This window comes from Tursiops truncatus, chromosome 7 (assembly GCF_011762595.2).
Source record: "Tursiops truncatus isolate mTurTru1 chromosome 7, mTurTru1.mat.Y, whole genome shotgun sequence".
Taxonomy (NCBI): domain Eukaryota; kingdom Metazoa; phylum Chordata; class Mammalia; order Artiodactyla; family Delphinidae; genus Tursiops; species Tursiops truncatus.
In genome coordinates this window covers 6,784,986-6,800,979 of record NC_047040.1, presented here as the reverse complement: position 1 = coordinate 6,800,979, position 15,994 = coordinate 6,784,986, and the positions used below count along the sequence as shown (strand labels likewise).

Below are 15,994 nucleotides of genomic sequence, written 5' to 3'. Positions count from 1 at the left end.
TAAATGATGGTTAATACTGTCCCCGTGCCTTTCCTTATTGTTCATCATTTAAGCCCAAGGTATTACTGTCTGTAAACATCAGCGTTCCAGTTTCACGTCATTTGCAAATCTTAACTGGAACCAGAAAAGGGTCTCTTCGGAATTTCGGCAGCTGTGCGGTCTGCTCCACGCTGCAGCAGTACGAGCTTCCTGTCCCTGCGCTGCAGACTTTGTTCACAGGATTGATAGTGAACTGTATGTGTCTCCCAGCCGCCAGGCCTCTTCTTTGCTGAAGGGGCATGAATTTCCTCATTGAAGAGTGATTTATTCGTAGCAGCTCAGATATCTAGCAAGCGGCCGTGTGCCATAACAAATTAGGGTCTCCCTGATGTATCCCACCCCCACCCCCAAGGACCCCTGTCCAGCCCATTACCAGACGGTAGTCCAGCAACTTGAGTCAGGATTCCATCATGATCTGGAGTCTCAGAGGCAGCCAGCAATCTCCAAAAAGCGGAAGGTGGGGATCCTGTTGCAGTCACCTTCAAGGAGGTAAGTCTCATTCTTCAAAAAGGCTGAAAGTAAACATTGTCATAGCCTCTGATTATCCTGGGGTTTTTTTTTTTTTTTTTTGACCTTGGAGGGAAGCAGGACTGCTCTCTGCTCTTAACAAAGATGTTTCAGTTTGAGATCCATCCATACTGTAAAGCTCTCTTCAGGTCACCTGACTGCCAAGGCTGGGTTACAGGTGTGGCTTCCATTGGAACCACATGTGGAACATGGCTTCCATTGGAACCACATGTGGAACATGCTTCCAGCCAGCTCATGGTCTTCATTCTCTTTTTCTCAGATCATCTGGGACCCTCCTCCAGTGCTGCTGGTTTCATTGGTCAGGGTGGGAGGTGGGCATGGGGGTTTTTAATTTCCCAGATGAATCCCGACTGGTTAGAGCTAGCGTGCTCCCCTGCAAGTGTTGTGGGCTTTGATCCAGACGTTAGCATATCTCAGGCTGAGAATTAAAGACTTTTAAAATTTATATTTCCTAGGTTGTTTCCCCAGATAGTGTGATATATCAAGTTCTGTGCCTTATTAGAGCACATACTGTGCACACATTCACTTTTACCTTTATCTTGTGAAGCCCCGATGCACCTTTCATATCACAGCGCACAGGATATTTTGTGGGGACGCTGGGGCAAGTGGATGAAGCTGCTCTCAGCTGGGAGGGGCCAGCCCAGGCCCCAGGGGCGTGTTTGTTGGGAAATTCTAGGGTTTGGAGTGTACCAAGGTGTGCAGAGCTACTGTGTGTCTTCACATCTATAGCACAACCGTGATCAATCGTGATCTTGGGGAATCTGACCATTTGAAATGTAGACCTGAAGCTCGCCGCCTGGGTGCAGCACCGGGAGAGAAGGGTGGCAGTGATGAAACCTCGTGCAGGACTGCTTGCCAGGCTGCAGAAGCCACAAATGTTTGTTTTTATGAGATGTCTTGGATAGTAATAAGGAAGCTATGGCGCTCAAATTCTGTCAGATCTGAAGTGTATCCCATTTCACAAATGGGGGGAAGTTTCCCAGTGAAGCAAGAGGCTGTTCCGGAGTCCTGGCCCCCAGGTGGGCATTGGTGCCCCATCCAGCCCTCCACGTGAGCCAGCGGGAAGTGCCTCTTCGGGGGCGAGGACGAGCTGCCCGTGTTTGTTTTTATTCCACTGCGTCTTTTCTCTTGTGTCTTACTGTAAGGCTCATTCTCACTAGAAATCCCAAATTTTCAAGCCAATAAACTTTGGGAATCTTGAATAAAGTGAAATATATCTGTATTTGCATAGATTGTGTAGAAACACGTAGGATGTGTGGTACGTGCCAGTGAAAGATTGGACTCTGATCCAGAAAGTGATTCTTGCCTCCCTCACCTCGGCAGAATCGGATTCTCTCACCTCAGGGAGCCCTGGTTTCCATCTGTGCTGCTGAACTCTCCCCTGTGTTCACTCCAGACGCTTCTCGCATCCTGTCTGTGCTCTGGCCATGGTGGACTCTTCAGACACTCCAGCTCTTACTCATCTTGCTGGGGGCCAAGCTGCCCTCTTCCAACCCTGAGTGGCAGGCATGATGGGAACATCCACGTCTCTGGGGGTCCAGAACCTGAGGAGGCGAAGGAAACACCAGTGTAGCAAGGTGTACCTACCTGCCACTCAGTAGTACTCATTGCCAGAGTACTTTACAGCAAGGTTCAAGCATGTCATTTTCCCCATGAATCAGCATGCATCCCAACCTAATAAGGACACCATGCCGTAATTACACCTCACCGAATTAAGTGACCCTGTTATCCACTATCCAGTCTATATTCAAATTTTCCTGACTGTTCCAATGTTTTTTATGATTGCCTTGTTTATGATTACAACCTCTTAGAACCAGGTGGTTCTAAATAGTCGTAAGCCAAAAGTCTTGGGATCAGCCATATCCTTGACACCTTGACATTTACGTAGTGCTTGGCACACAGTGGGCACTCAGTAAAGTTTTTATTTAGTAGAACTGAATCAGCAAAGAAACAAGTGAATCAGGATCAGTGAGCTTTTTGCTGCATAACAAAACTGCCATGACATGGAATGGTTTAAAACAAGTACTATTTCTCCCGATTCTGTGAGCGGGCGTAGCCGGCTGGATTGGGGGCAACTGGTAGAGGGTGGCCTCACTCGTATCTGACTGTTAATGTGACATCAGCAAGGGGAACAAGGATGATGCGGCAAGAAGTCAAGCGTCTGTGGGACCGCTTGTCGCTCTGCCTGGTCACCTCCGTTACACCCTGTTGGCTAGAGCAGGTGGCACGTGCAGCCCTGGCTCTGAGTGGGACTGCGGAGCAGAGTGGGGACAGGGAAGGGACTCGCCTTGGCGGTTCTGGCAACTGATGTGCCACGCTGGATTTGGTTGACTTTCCTCATGTAAGCTCTGTGTCCCACTTGGGAATGTAGCCCTGGAGATTGCTATGTGCCAGGCTCTGGGGATTTGGTCCAACCCTAGGACCTGGAGAAGAGAGCAGGGGAATTCAGGCTTTGGGTTTCATTTTTCCAGAGAAATGGACTTCAGAGACAATGGGAAGGTATGCTTGTGAGCCAGGCCCATAGGAAGACAAGCTGTACGCGGTCTAGTTTCTAGATAGAAAGCCATACATTCCATTGCTCCCTGGAGTACGTGCCCAGGTGCTTCTAAGAGGTCGTAAGCCAGAAGTCTCAAGATCAATCATATCCTTGGTATCTTGACATTCACGTAGTACTTGGCACAAAGTCTTTATTTAGTAGAATTGAATCAGCAAAAACAAAGTGAATCGTAACCAGCTATAAGGAAGAATAAGAGGGAGAGTAGTTTAAAAAAATAAGAATAAACCACTTAGGAAGGGTAAATATTGTTTCATAGGAGTGTTGTGTATATATGTGCGTATGTACTGGGTCGCGATGTAAAAAATGTATTTCTTTTTCTACTATTTTTAAATGTACTGAGTTGAAATTCAGCTAACATAAAACTAGTCATTTTAAACTGAACAACGGCATTTAGCACATTCACAGTGTTGTAGGAGCACCACCTCTACCTAGTTCCAACAAAAAAGCGTATTTCTTAAACTGGATTAGTGTCCATTTTTTTCCCCAAACTTTGGATCGATAGCAGTTGATCTGTCTGTAGAAAAGCGCGGACCCTCGTCCTGCTCAGCTTGGGCTGCCATAATGAAATACCGTAGCCTGCATGGGTAGATATCATAGACCTTGCATTTGTTCATGCTTTTTTTTTTTTTTTTTTTTATTCTGTACGTGGGCCTCTCACTGTTGTGGCCTCTCCCGTTGCGGAGCACAGGCTCCGGACGCGCAGGCTCAGCAGCCATGGCTCATGGGCCCAGCTCCTCCGTGGCATGTGGGATCTTCCCGGACCGGGGCACGAACCCGTGTCCCCTGCGTCGGCAGGCGGACTCTCAGCCACTGCGCCACCAGGGAAGCCCTGTTCATGCTATTATTACTTCTTTAATAAACATCATTGAAATTTTTAAAAAAGAACAAAAAAACCGTAGCCTGAGTGGCTTAAACAACAGAAGTGTCTCACACTTCCAGAGCCTGGAGTCCGAGCGGCAGGCACTGGCGGGGTAGACTTCAATTCATCCTGAGGCCTCACTGCCACTAAGCTGTGTGCTCATGAGACTTGTTTGTGCACAAGGAGAGTGGAGAGCCTGTCAGATCGGAACCACACTGATGACCTCATTCAAAGGCCCCACCTCTAAATACCGTCACACTGGGCGGTAAACGGGCTTCAGCACGTGAATCTGAGGGGACACATTGTGTGTAACAAACTTCTCCAGAAGGCTCTGCCTAATTTTGCTCAACTTCAGGTGTAAGCAGCTCAGTTTGTGGTCAACTCCAAGTTCCTTACCATCGAAACCCCCTCTAGCGTCAAGGCCCATGTGGCAGGACCAGAGGGTGAAGAAGCTCTCACCTCAGAGAGGACGAAGGAACATCCATCAGGATCCTTTTCAAGACCTTGTCTGCACATTTGATGCATTTCCCTGACCCTGCAAGCCAGGGCAGCTCGTGGGCTCCCCTTCTACAGATGGAGAAAAGCAAATAGCAGTGAGGCCAAGCTAGTTTCTCAAGATTGCAGTGGATTCGTCAGTGAGCGACGGAGCCCAGGACTCCAGTCTGGGGCCGTTTGTACAACTTACTCCTTCTGCACAGAAACCTGGAGCATTAAGTACTGATGTCAGTGTGATGCTTCAAGATGGACATTTGAAATCTGTCTGGGTGTGAGAGGGTTTCAGTGCCCATGAGGCTTGAGCACCTGTGTTCTAATCATGAAAGACTGACGTGTGGAAGAGATTGGATTAACTTGGAGCAACACAGAGAAGTAGAAGGGAGGCTGATTTCCATCCTACAAAAAATTTTCTCACACTTCATGCTATTTCAAAGAAAAGTGGTAGTGATTTCCCTGTCCCTGGAAGCATTCAACAACTTCTGTGGCTATTGTAGAGGAGATCAAAGCAAGGGATGGAGTATAGACTAAATGTTTTTCAAGGGTCTCTGCCCGTTGGGTTGCATTTATGATTTCAGACATTAGCCAGCCCAGCCCATAACAACAGCCCTCTGTTCTTAAGGCCAATTGACTAAGAGGTACATGTTGAAATGAGGGTGGCTTTTAAAAGCTCTGATTCCCTGGCACTCTGCATAAATACAGTAGCCTCAAACTTGTCAAGTGCTCTCTGCTTCAGTAAAACTAAGGCAAGGTTTTCATTTTGTAGTTGACGGTTAGCAGACTGAACCAGTTTTCCTCATGCGTGTGCCCTAATAAGCCCCTAAGATGATAACCTAGCCCCAAAACCCCTAAGCTTCTTAGCTGCATATCCCGACCCCCCACCCCCTCGAGCTGGTGCTGCGTTTGATGTTGGAAATGAAACACAGGACTCACAGCTGCTTCTCGCTGGATGCTGACTCCAGAGAAACAAGTATTGTATAGCCAGTGAGTGGTTCTTAGACTTTGAGCATTAATAGACCAGTAGATTTCTAAAAGAATTGTAGAAAGAGGTGGATAACTTTTTATTTTGGCCAAGTAAGGGTTTTTTTTTCTAAATTGCCATCTACACTCATCTCTATAAAAGGAAGGACACTTTGTCCTTATGCTTAGCGGCTGCATTCTGACGTTTATTGATTGTCATGATGTCTGCAATTTACTTTCAAATGGTTCAAAAGGAAAAAAGCAATAGAGATAGATGAGCACATGCAGCGAAATGTTCATTGTCGAATCTCCATGTTGACTATGTAGGTGTTTATTATACTATTCCAGCTTTTCTCTGTATGCCTAAATTCATAATCAATTGTAGGAAATGCAAAACTAGTGGCAGAAGGCAAATCATTGGTTACCTGGGACCAGGAGTTGACTGAAATGGGTGCTAGGGAACTTTTAGGGGTGATGGAAATGTGTCTTGATCATATTGGTGGTTAAAGTCATCAAACCACGCACTTAAAAATGGGTAGATTTGGTTGGATGTGAAGTATATCTCAATAAAGATTGGGAGGAAGAAGGACATTTTAATATTTAAAAGTTTAAAACTTCAAATAAAAAAATAGAAAAATTTAGAACTTCATAACCTTAGAACAAAGAACAGTCCTTTATACTGAATAATTTGGTTCTATGAAAAAACTGACAACAGTGTCCTTATTTTTCTCATTTCTCCACCAAGCAGAGAAAAATGCATTACACACCAGGGGCTGGGAATGACTACCAGAGACTACCGTTTCCAAAAAGAGTGAGGTCTGGCATGCAGTCCACCCCAGATTTTCCTACCTGCCCAGCATTGGCAGGTCAGTGACTGAGACCTGCACCCTTGGGGGCCTGGAGCTAACACAGCTGCAGGAGAACGGGGGTCCCAGGAGCACCCACAGCTCAGGGCAGCCCTTCTGATGGGGACACTGGAGGAAGGGCCCCAGTCATTTTTCTTCCTTTTTTTTTTTTTAAGGGACAAGAAAAGATTTCTTCAAAACAAAACCTAACATTCCCTTCACACAGACCACCAGTGTCAGCTCTTTGGTGTCTGTCCTCGTAGATTATGCGTATAATGTGTACGATAACACACGTGTGCACGTATATCCATACACAGACTTGTGTGTTTGCAAAATGTGATCACACTGTACATACCATCCTATGACCTTCTTCATTCAGTCACAATCTCTACCTTCCTAGTCCAGTAATTTCCATCCTACGTGTCAGAGCTCATATGACATATTACTGATACATTATTAGAGCATATTCAGATTTTCCCAACGGGCCAGAAATGTACTGTACATCCTGTTTGTCCATTTGGGACCACACGGTACATCTGGATGTTGAGTCCCTTAAGTGTCTTAACCTAATGCATCTCCTTTCTATGACATTTACTTATGAAAGAGATCAGCCACTTTCTACATTCATCTGGTAGCTCTCTTGTGGTCTCATGTAACTATTCCTTGTATTTCCTAAAAACGAGAAGTGATGTCTAAAGGCTTGATGGATTCCAGCTGCTGCAAGGTGACACATCACATTGGTTGACACCGTTTGTGATGTGAAGATTGACATTAGACTGTGGCTGATCCCCTGTTGTACAGTTTGGCTTGCACCTTGTGAAGAGCCGTAATCCGTATGGCATCACTTTGGTGTCACAGGAATAGCCATTTCCCCTTCAACACTTCACCTAATGACTTTCACACCAATTAAGAATCCTTGTCTGAGTCAATGATGTCATCAGTATTTTAAAACGTAAGTTTTACTATTATTCAGCTATGGCGAGGTCAGCAGATCTGGAGACAATTGCCGTTGAAAAGATAGTTTGTTACAGTTACCAAAAAGAGGGGGCAGGCCATGCGGGGAAGCACCAGGGCCAGTCAGGAGGTAGAAGGATCAAGGAGAAAACATGGGCAAGAGTTCGTTTGTGGTTTCCGTGGGAAAGAACTGGTGAGATAGGGTAAGCAGACTTAAGATTGGCTATTTACTTCAGCAGGCCCTGGAGTGCAGGGGCTGTGTCCAGTTGTCTGATACCTGGCCCCAGGGTGATTAGGGCAGGGCAGTAGTGGCTCAGAGTGTCAGAGCCCAGCAAAGGAGGAAAGGAGGCCTTTGGGGTGTATGGGCTCTGAGTTGGTTGGTTTGCATATGAAAAGCAGTCATTTATTCTCTCTAGGAAAGAGCTAGCCCTGGGATGGCAGTCTCTCCAGGGTCAGCAAAGCCTCAGATGTCAAAGCATCAGAATTACAGAAAACAAAAAGGCATGATTAATACCATCAGAGTTCGTCAAATGATGTTTTTCCAATTCTATCATTCCCTTTGCATTTATTAGCTGGCATTCCTACGTTAAAAATTTTCAAAGTTTTCTCCCTTAGAAATTAAAATTTTTCCCAACTTTAGCTATTGCCAGCCATTATACTGTTGCAATCCAGTGACTCATTGATTTGCTCAAAAGTCCACTGAGGCCCTATTCTAGATCCTGGAGATGGGATAGGAACAAAACAGTCATAAATCTCTACAGTCCTGGAACTTATGTTGGGGTGGGGGGACAGACAATTAACAAGATAAATTATCTTGTATGTCAGATGCTGATAAGTGCTACAGAGAAAGGTAAGGCAGAGAAGGAGGACAGAAGTGTTGGGTGAGATGGTACACAATAGGATATAGATAGATAGGGTGACATTGAAGTAAAGACCCAAAGGAGTTAAGGGAGTGAGCCAAGTGACTATCTGTGGGAAGAGTGTTCCAGAAGAGGAAACAGTAAATGCAAAGGCCCTGAGGCAGGTTTGAAGAAAAGCAGAAGCCAGTGGACTGGAGCAAAGTGGGCGAGGTGGGAAGAAGGGGGCCCAGATCACGCAGGGCCTTGCAGACATTATCCAGACGTAGGTGGGAAGCCCCTGGAGTGTTTCGATAGATGCTAACAACCCAAACGTCACTTTCTGCTTAGACTGGCTTCACTCCCAGACACCAGCGCAAGTCCAGTACGTATATGTGTTAGTGGCCACACCATCCCATGCATTCATTCGCTGAGTATTCTGTTCTGGGCACTGGAATACAAAAATAAGGGAAACAAGATGGCATGGGTCCCTGACATCCTGAAGCCTAGAGTCAAGGATGGGAAGAGAGACCATAAAATCATCTCCTGTACAAGCATCGAATGCAATAGTGCCTCCAACCTAGTCGGAGAGGTTGGGGAAGGCTCTCCTGAGGAAGTGACTCTTGAGCTGGAATCTGAAGGATGACAAGCGTCAAGGAGGAAAGGAGAAGAGGATGGTTCCAGGCAAAAGCAAACAGCGGGAGGCGGTACAGGGAGATGGGGAACAGCAGGCGGAGGAGGCTCAAGCGTGTGGCTTTAAAGTTGTGTGCCTGTAGCTGAGAGCAAGGCGAGATGCTGAGAGCAAGGCGAGATGCTGAGAGCAAGGCGAGATGCTGAGCGGGAGGGTGACTGCTCAGGGCTTGGAAGCCCCCTCTGCAGCACGGAGAAGGATGTAGTCAGACCAGGAAAACAAAGGGGCTGGTATGGACTCAAGAGGGAGCGCTGGGGATGGGAGACTAAGATTCTGGAGACACTGGGGGCAAATTGACAGGACTCGTGATGTAATCAATAGCACATGGGGTAGAGGAGAGGGACATGACTTGTTTGGCTTGCATAACACCAGGGTTTATCTTGAGGCTGACATTTCTCCTTGACCTTTTTGTTTATATCCCCACCCCCAAGGTTGCCTTAGCTGCCTGCTGAGTTTAATCAATTTGGTTGAGCTCTTGAAAATCCCTTCTCCTGGTGAAACCAGGAGTGAAGGGATAATCAGTCTATTTCCAGAACCCAAAGTGGATTAAGATAAAATAGCTTTCATTTAGCTGTCATCCCTCCCCCAAACCTTCCCCACTCAAGCTTGACAGCTCCTGCACTGGGAGCCCCTCTGGGCCCTTGTCTAATGCTTTGAACTGCTGAAACTACCATTTCTCCCATCTCAGCACTAATCCAGTTGCCACTCTACTCCTTAAATGGGATTTGGCTTCTAGACATTAAGACCTGGGTGTGGGCACCCTCTCCAGATTCCCTACAAATTCCCCACACAGTCAGCCAGGGCCCAAGTGGGGTCATCTGTTTAGACAGAGCAAGGGCTGGCTGCCTGCTCACCCCCGAGGACACAGAGACCCTCTCCTCACCTCCTGGGACCGTCCCAGCTGGTTGCCCAAGGTATGTGGTCACCCTCGAACAAGCCTTCTCAGAAACTCAGGGCAGGGCGCAGGGAAGAGCCAGCACCAGGAAGACTGACATTTTCGTGTAGTCAGTCTGTCCCAGTTTCACGTTTTCTGTGTAGTTTTCATGGACGTTGCTTGTTAAGGAGCGCACTGAATTCCAGACAGCTCAGATGGCCTCTTTGTTGTGGGGAAAGCTGGGGAGTGGTGAGAGATGGCAGGAAAGGGAAAGCACTGCTTAGTGTGAATTGCTGAGCAAAACTTTTGGGGATTTAACGTATTTTTAAAATGATATTCGTGAAGTGGTTATGCTGTGGTTTGCAGGACTTTTTCTATTTTAATTGCCGTAATAGATCATCAAGATAGAATTTTAAATTCAGTCTGGCTTAATGTGACGATACCAAGGCTTAGTCTCAAAGTAAAACCTTCTCACTGGAATCTATCTGGACGTCCTGGTGAGCTTTGCTAAGAAATGTCTGAGGCTTATCAGGAAAAATAAAACACCTTTAAACAAAAAAAACACACTCTAGTAAAATACAAACTAGACGAAGACCTTATTTAGTCAAATGTGGGTATTGAGGCAGGTAGAAGGAAATGTCTGATGGAGGTACAGCATCTCATGTATGGGTTTTATTCACAGAAGGTTCCTGACTTTAAGATGATTTTACCTTTTCCTAGCCCTCTAAAACCTGACACAACACCCCAAAGGGAAGAAACTGCCAGGGACAGGTAACATGGAGGCCAACGCGCAGGACAGTAAGTCCCCACCAAACCACGTCATCTTCAAGAAGATCTCCCGGGACAAGTCGGTAAGTAGTACAGAGGTGAGGGGCTTAGTAGTAATCTTTTTTTTTTTTAAAAGGAACTTTTTCGAATAGACATAATCAACATCAAAATCTTATGAGGTCAATGGAAGCTCTATGTCTATTTTCCATCTCTGTCTGAGATGGATGATAAATGAGATATAAACGAATGAGTAAATTGCAGAAATATAAATTCTCTTCGATCTCAACAAGACTTTAGTCCCAAGACCCTTAATTTTCTCCTAATCTCTCAGCCCCCAACCCCTCGACCCCAGTTTTACCTCTTTTCCTAGCCTTGAACCCATGACTTAACCATTTCAAAACATTGTTTGGTCAGTATCTATAACTTCCTTGACCCTTTTTCTATCATCTCACCTAACTGCCTGGTGAAAGCCCTGATGCTGGATCAATGGATCAATGCAACTCTCTACTTTCTGTCACCCACCCCAGCTGCCATGCTCTCAAACCTTGCTGGGCCTCCAGGGCCAGTGGATAAGGGAGCATCTCCCGCTGCTCCCTTTCTGCCCCTCTGCACTGTGGCTGCATGGCCACCCAATATCCTGGCACTCGCATATTCGGCAGGGATGATGCCTTTGCTGGCTCCATCGGGGGCACGTTAGATAGTCTAGATGTGCCTGTGAGCTTCCTAGCCTGGGACACCCTATGGAGAACCCACCCACAGCCTCCGAGGATGGGATCTCCTCGCTCCACTCTATGGATTCTTAGGGGCTCATAATCTAGTTCAGCACCATCCAAAGCAAGCCACATATCTAATTTAAAATTTTCTAGTAGCCATGTTAAAAAAGTAAGAAGAAACGGGGAATTCATTTTAATACTATATTTTATTTAACCCAATATATCCAAAAAACTATCATTTCAACATGTAAATGATATAAAAATTATTAACAACGTATTTTACCTTCGTTTTCTAAGTTGTTCAAACCTGATGTGTGTTCTACATTTATAGCACGTCAGCTTGGAGTGGCCATATTCAAGTGCGGGTGGCCACCTGGAGCTAGTAGCTGTCGTATTGGACAATGTGATTCTAGGTCATTCTTCTAGTTGACTTCTGAAGCCTATACATACTGCGCCCGAAAGGAACTCTCCGATGCTTTTGCGCCTCACGAGAGAATCGGGCTTTGCACGGACACTCCCTACCTCTCCTCTCCCTCGCTGAGGATCTCCATCATTTTCATCAAGTCCTCTGATTCTTTGGGGAGACAAGTTGGGTACCCCTCAAACTTTCATCCTCCCGACTCTCTTCCAACTTGTGTCTTTCCAGTGCACTTTATCTTGTCTTCTGGCAAAAGAAGAAAGAAAACACTCCTGCTGGGCCATATCATTTTCTCACTTTTTTCTTCCTCACATCCAGATAGTCATCTTTGACCTGGGAAATTTAGAACTTTTGTATATAGGAGGAAAACATAATTCATCAGTTAACGTGTCACGTATTAGGATCATTTCAGTGGCAAGTTTTGCCTGGCTGCAGGTGTGGGTGCCAGGGCCCTGGCTGTGTTTCTCTGTGAGTCTTTCCACTCGTCCGTCTTTGGTGATCTTCATCCTCTGGCTGGTGGCAAGACGGCTGCCCCAGCTTCAGGTGCCTTACCCTCACTTTCTTCTAGAAGAAGGAAAAGGCTGTTGCTTCCTGGGGTCTCTTAAGGGTGAGGTTATATTTCTCCAGCAGACTTCTCTCATATCTCATTGGTCAAAACTGGGTCACATGCCCACCTTAAAGCCATCCCGAGCCAAAAGAATTGGATCTGGCCAATCAAGAATCATCCTCGGGCTTCCCTGGTGGCGCAGTGGTTGAGAGTCCGCCTGCCGATGCAGGGGACGCGGGTTTGCGCCCCAGTCCGGGAGGATCCCACGTGCCGCGGAGAGGCTGGGCCCGTGAGCCATGGCCGCTGAGCCTGCACGTCCGGAGCCTGTGCTCCGCAACGGGAGAGGCCACAACAGTGAGAGGCCCGCGTACCGCAAAAAAAAAAAAAAAAAAAAAAGAATCCTCCTCTGTGATGGATGTTAACTAAATTTATTGTGGTTATTGCTTTGCAATTTATACATACATCGTTATGTTGTACACCTTAAACTTATACAATATGTCAATTATATCTCAATAAAACTGGGGAAAAAAAGGAAAAAGAATCATCCTCTGGGGTGGTCTCCTCTTACTATACAACCACATGGGACCCTGGACACAATTGGTGACTTTTCTTCTTTTTTTCTTTTGGCCTCACCCCGTGGCTTGTGGGATCTCACTTCTCCGCCCGATCAGGGATTGAACCCAGGCCGCGGAAGTGAAAGCCCGGAATCCTAACCACTAGACCACCAGGGGACTCCCTACAGTTGATGACTTTTATCCAGGAAGATGGGGCACGTGGCTATGGGGTTTGCAAGCAGCAGGTGGGCTGCAGCCTCACATCATCCAGCCCCACTTCTCTACCTGCTCCTGTCTCTTCTCTCCTCTTCCAATTGCAGCAGAAGAGGTGCTGTTTCTTCCATGGAGGTTGATGCTGCTTACAGCCTGGGTCATGGTCCACCACCTTCTTAGGGTCCTCCACCGTCAGCCTCCCTCTGGGGCTATGTGCAGCCTCTCCCTCTCTACCAGTACTTGGCCTGAGCATGACAACAAGTACCCACCTCATGCATCTTAAAAACAGCAACAACAGCAACAAGAGCAACAAACTCCCTCTTGACCCCGTCCCCTTTCTAGCTCTCCTTCCTTCACAGCCAAAGCTTGAAAAAGAAGACATGTGCTCTCCAGCCACCTTCTCCCTTCCGTTCACTCTCAGTGCTCCCTCCTCCAGACCACTGTCAGCTTTCCCTTTTGCTGCCAATGCAACCAAAGTCTCAGTGTTCTCTATGAAATGGGCGTAATCCCTAGCTCAAAGAGTAGTTGTGAGGATTAAGTGAAATAATGTAGTCAGTGTACTTAGCTTGGCGCCTGGTACATGACAATCACTACATGCCGTTTAATTGCAGGCCTTTCATCCTGCTTCAAATGCTTCCATGTCCTCCTAGATTCTTTAGGGTCCAGTCCTATAAGACCCTTTCTGGCATCAGCTTGCATGCCCATTTGGAGGCCATTCACCCACAGATGAAACCATTGGCAGTTCCAGAAGCATTCTCTTGGCTCTGGGCTTTGTACACACTGAATTGTTTTGCCCAGAAAACATCCTTTCACCATCTAACTCCCCGCCCCCATCCCGATCACCTGTCTATGCTGTCCTTCAGGTGCTTCAACATCAATAACGCAAATAACCTGGAAGCCATAGAGATCCACTCCAGGATACGGCCATGAGGGGGCAGATACAGGAGATGATACAATGCCAACAAAAACTATCTTGAGTGTTCTTGGAAATAAAAATATGAGTTTCAGAGGCTTAGGGAAGAAGGAGGCTAGCCAGGGTCCATGCACTCACTCATTGGTGTACTTAGCAAGTGTTGATTTAATTCCTGTATGTACCAGATACTATACTAGATACTGTGATGGCTGAAAGATGAATAAGAGAATTCTTACCATCACGGCAGTCACAGTGCTGTGGGTTAAAGTGGTGAGTGGTGGTGAACCCAACCCATGCTCTCCCACAAAGGGGGTTGGTAAAGAGACCTTTGCTGCCAGGGGCATTGAAACAGATAGGACAAGGACTGAGACATGGTCATCTCTTCCCATCCAGGACCCCTTCCCCCATTCTTCAGGGCATGGGTTCAGGTTTATCTGTACAGATGCTCACCTGCGAGGATTTCAGGGACTCCAGAACATCTGCCTCTTAATCAGAAATTCTTCTAACAAGGAGGAGAAACCTTTCATTCACAGCTAGAAATAAAAGGCTTAACATGCAAATAGCTGGCAGGCGCCTCATATGCATAGGCGTAACTTTCCACTAAAGTATCATCAATGAATTCAACAAGTTTACCTGGTTGATATCAGACCTGGGCTTGATGGGAAAAGGTGGGGAGAACAGGGAGCTATCCAAGGGGTGGGGAGAATTCCTTGGAGCACTTTATGAGGTTGAGGAAAGATCACAGCTTGCCTGCAATCCACTATGTCTGCCTACAGCCAAGCAGGGAGAGAGGAGTTTGCGGACAAGCTGCAGAGCCAGGCTGCTCCTCTTCTCAGGACTGGTCAAAATGTTTCGGCTGTTCCTAATTTTTATTTATTTATTTTTATTGGTTGCTACTGATTTTTAACATGAAACCTTAGTGTCCTTTGGCCATTTAGAATCCATACCTGTTCTCCCCACAGGTGACCATCTACTTGGGGAAGAGAGACTATATAGACCATGTTGACCAAGTAGAGCCTGTGGGTAAGTTGAGTTTGGGGTGAGTTTTTTTTTTTTTTAATTAATTTATTTATTTATTGGTCGTGCCGCGTGGCATGCGGGATCTTAGTTCCCCGGCCAGGGATCGAACCCATGGCCCCTGCAGTGGATGCGCAGAGTCTTAACCACTGGACCGCCGTGGAAGTCTCCTGGGGTGAGATTTTAATGCTGGTTTTCCTTTAAGTCATCAGACAACCACTAGTTTTGTGTTATTTAAATTGACTTCATTAATAATCTAATCAAAGAAATGCAAATTAAAACATCATCAAGGTGCCACTGGCTGATTGGAGACAAATTTAAATGAGACAAAGGACTCATTTCTAGATAAAGAACATTCAAAACTCACCAGTTAAAAAAAAATCCAATTAGAAAATAGACAAAAAACATGAAAAGGCATTTCATTAAAGAAAATATATAGGTGGCAAATGAGCACATAGAAGAATGTTCAACAACAACAACAACAACAACAAAAAAGAAAAATGTTCAGGACTTCCCTGGTGGCACCGTGGTTAAGAATCCGCCTGCCAATGCAGGGGACACGGGTTCAAGCCCTGGTCCGGGAAGATCCCACATGCCACAGAACAACAAAGCCCGTGCACCACAACTACTGAGCCTGCGCTCTAGGGCCCACGAACCACAACTACTGAAGCCTGCACGCCTAGAGCCCATGCTCCATAGCAAGAGAAGACACAGCGATGAGAAGCCCGTGCACTACAATGAAGAGTAGCCCCTGCTCACCGCAACTAGAGAAAGCCCGCGTGCAGCAATGAAGACCCAGCGCAGCCAAAGAAAAAAAAAAGACCTGATTTCATTTCTAAAAAAAAAAAAAAGAAAAGAAAAATGTTCAACAACATAAGTCGTTAGGGAAATGCAAATTACAGCCACAATGAAATATCATTATATGCCTGTCAGAATGGCTAAAATTAAAAATAGTGACCATACCAAACGCTGGCAAGGATGTAGAGAAACTGCATCACTCGTGCCTTGCTGGTGGGAATGGGAATGTAAAGTGGAGCAGCCACTCTGGAAAACAGTTTGGCATCTTCTTTAAAAGCTAAACATCCACTTCTCATGTGACCCAGCAGTTGCATTCCTGGACATTTATCCCAGAGAAATGAAAACTTACGTCCACACAAAACTTGTACATGACTTGTTCACAGCAGCTTTGTTTGTAATAGCTCCAAACTGGAAAGAA

At 46.2% G+C, this 15,994-nt stretch overlaps 1 protein-coding gene across 1 annotated transcript in view; it reads left to right on the top strand.

The window, feature by feature from the left end:
- Positions 1–29: 29 nt before the first annotated feature.
- SAG (S-antigen visual arrestin) overlaps positions 30–15,994 on the top strand; it is a 40,855-nt gene continuing 24,890 nt past the window's right edge. The window contains exons 1-2 of the mRNA XM_004327708.4: positions 30–10,486; positions 14,724–14,784. Coding sequence (XP_004327756.1) covers positions 10,412–10,486; positions 14,724–14,784 — 136 coding nt within the window. The 5' untranslated portion in view covers positions 30–10,411. The remainder of the gene's footprint in view (positions 10,487–14,723; positions 14,785–15,994) is intronic.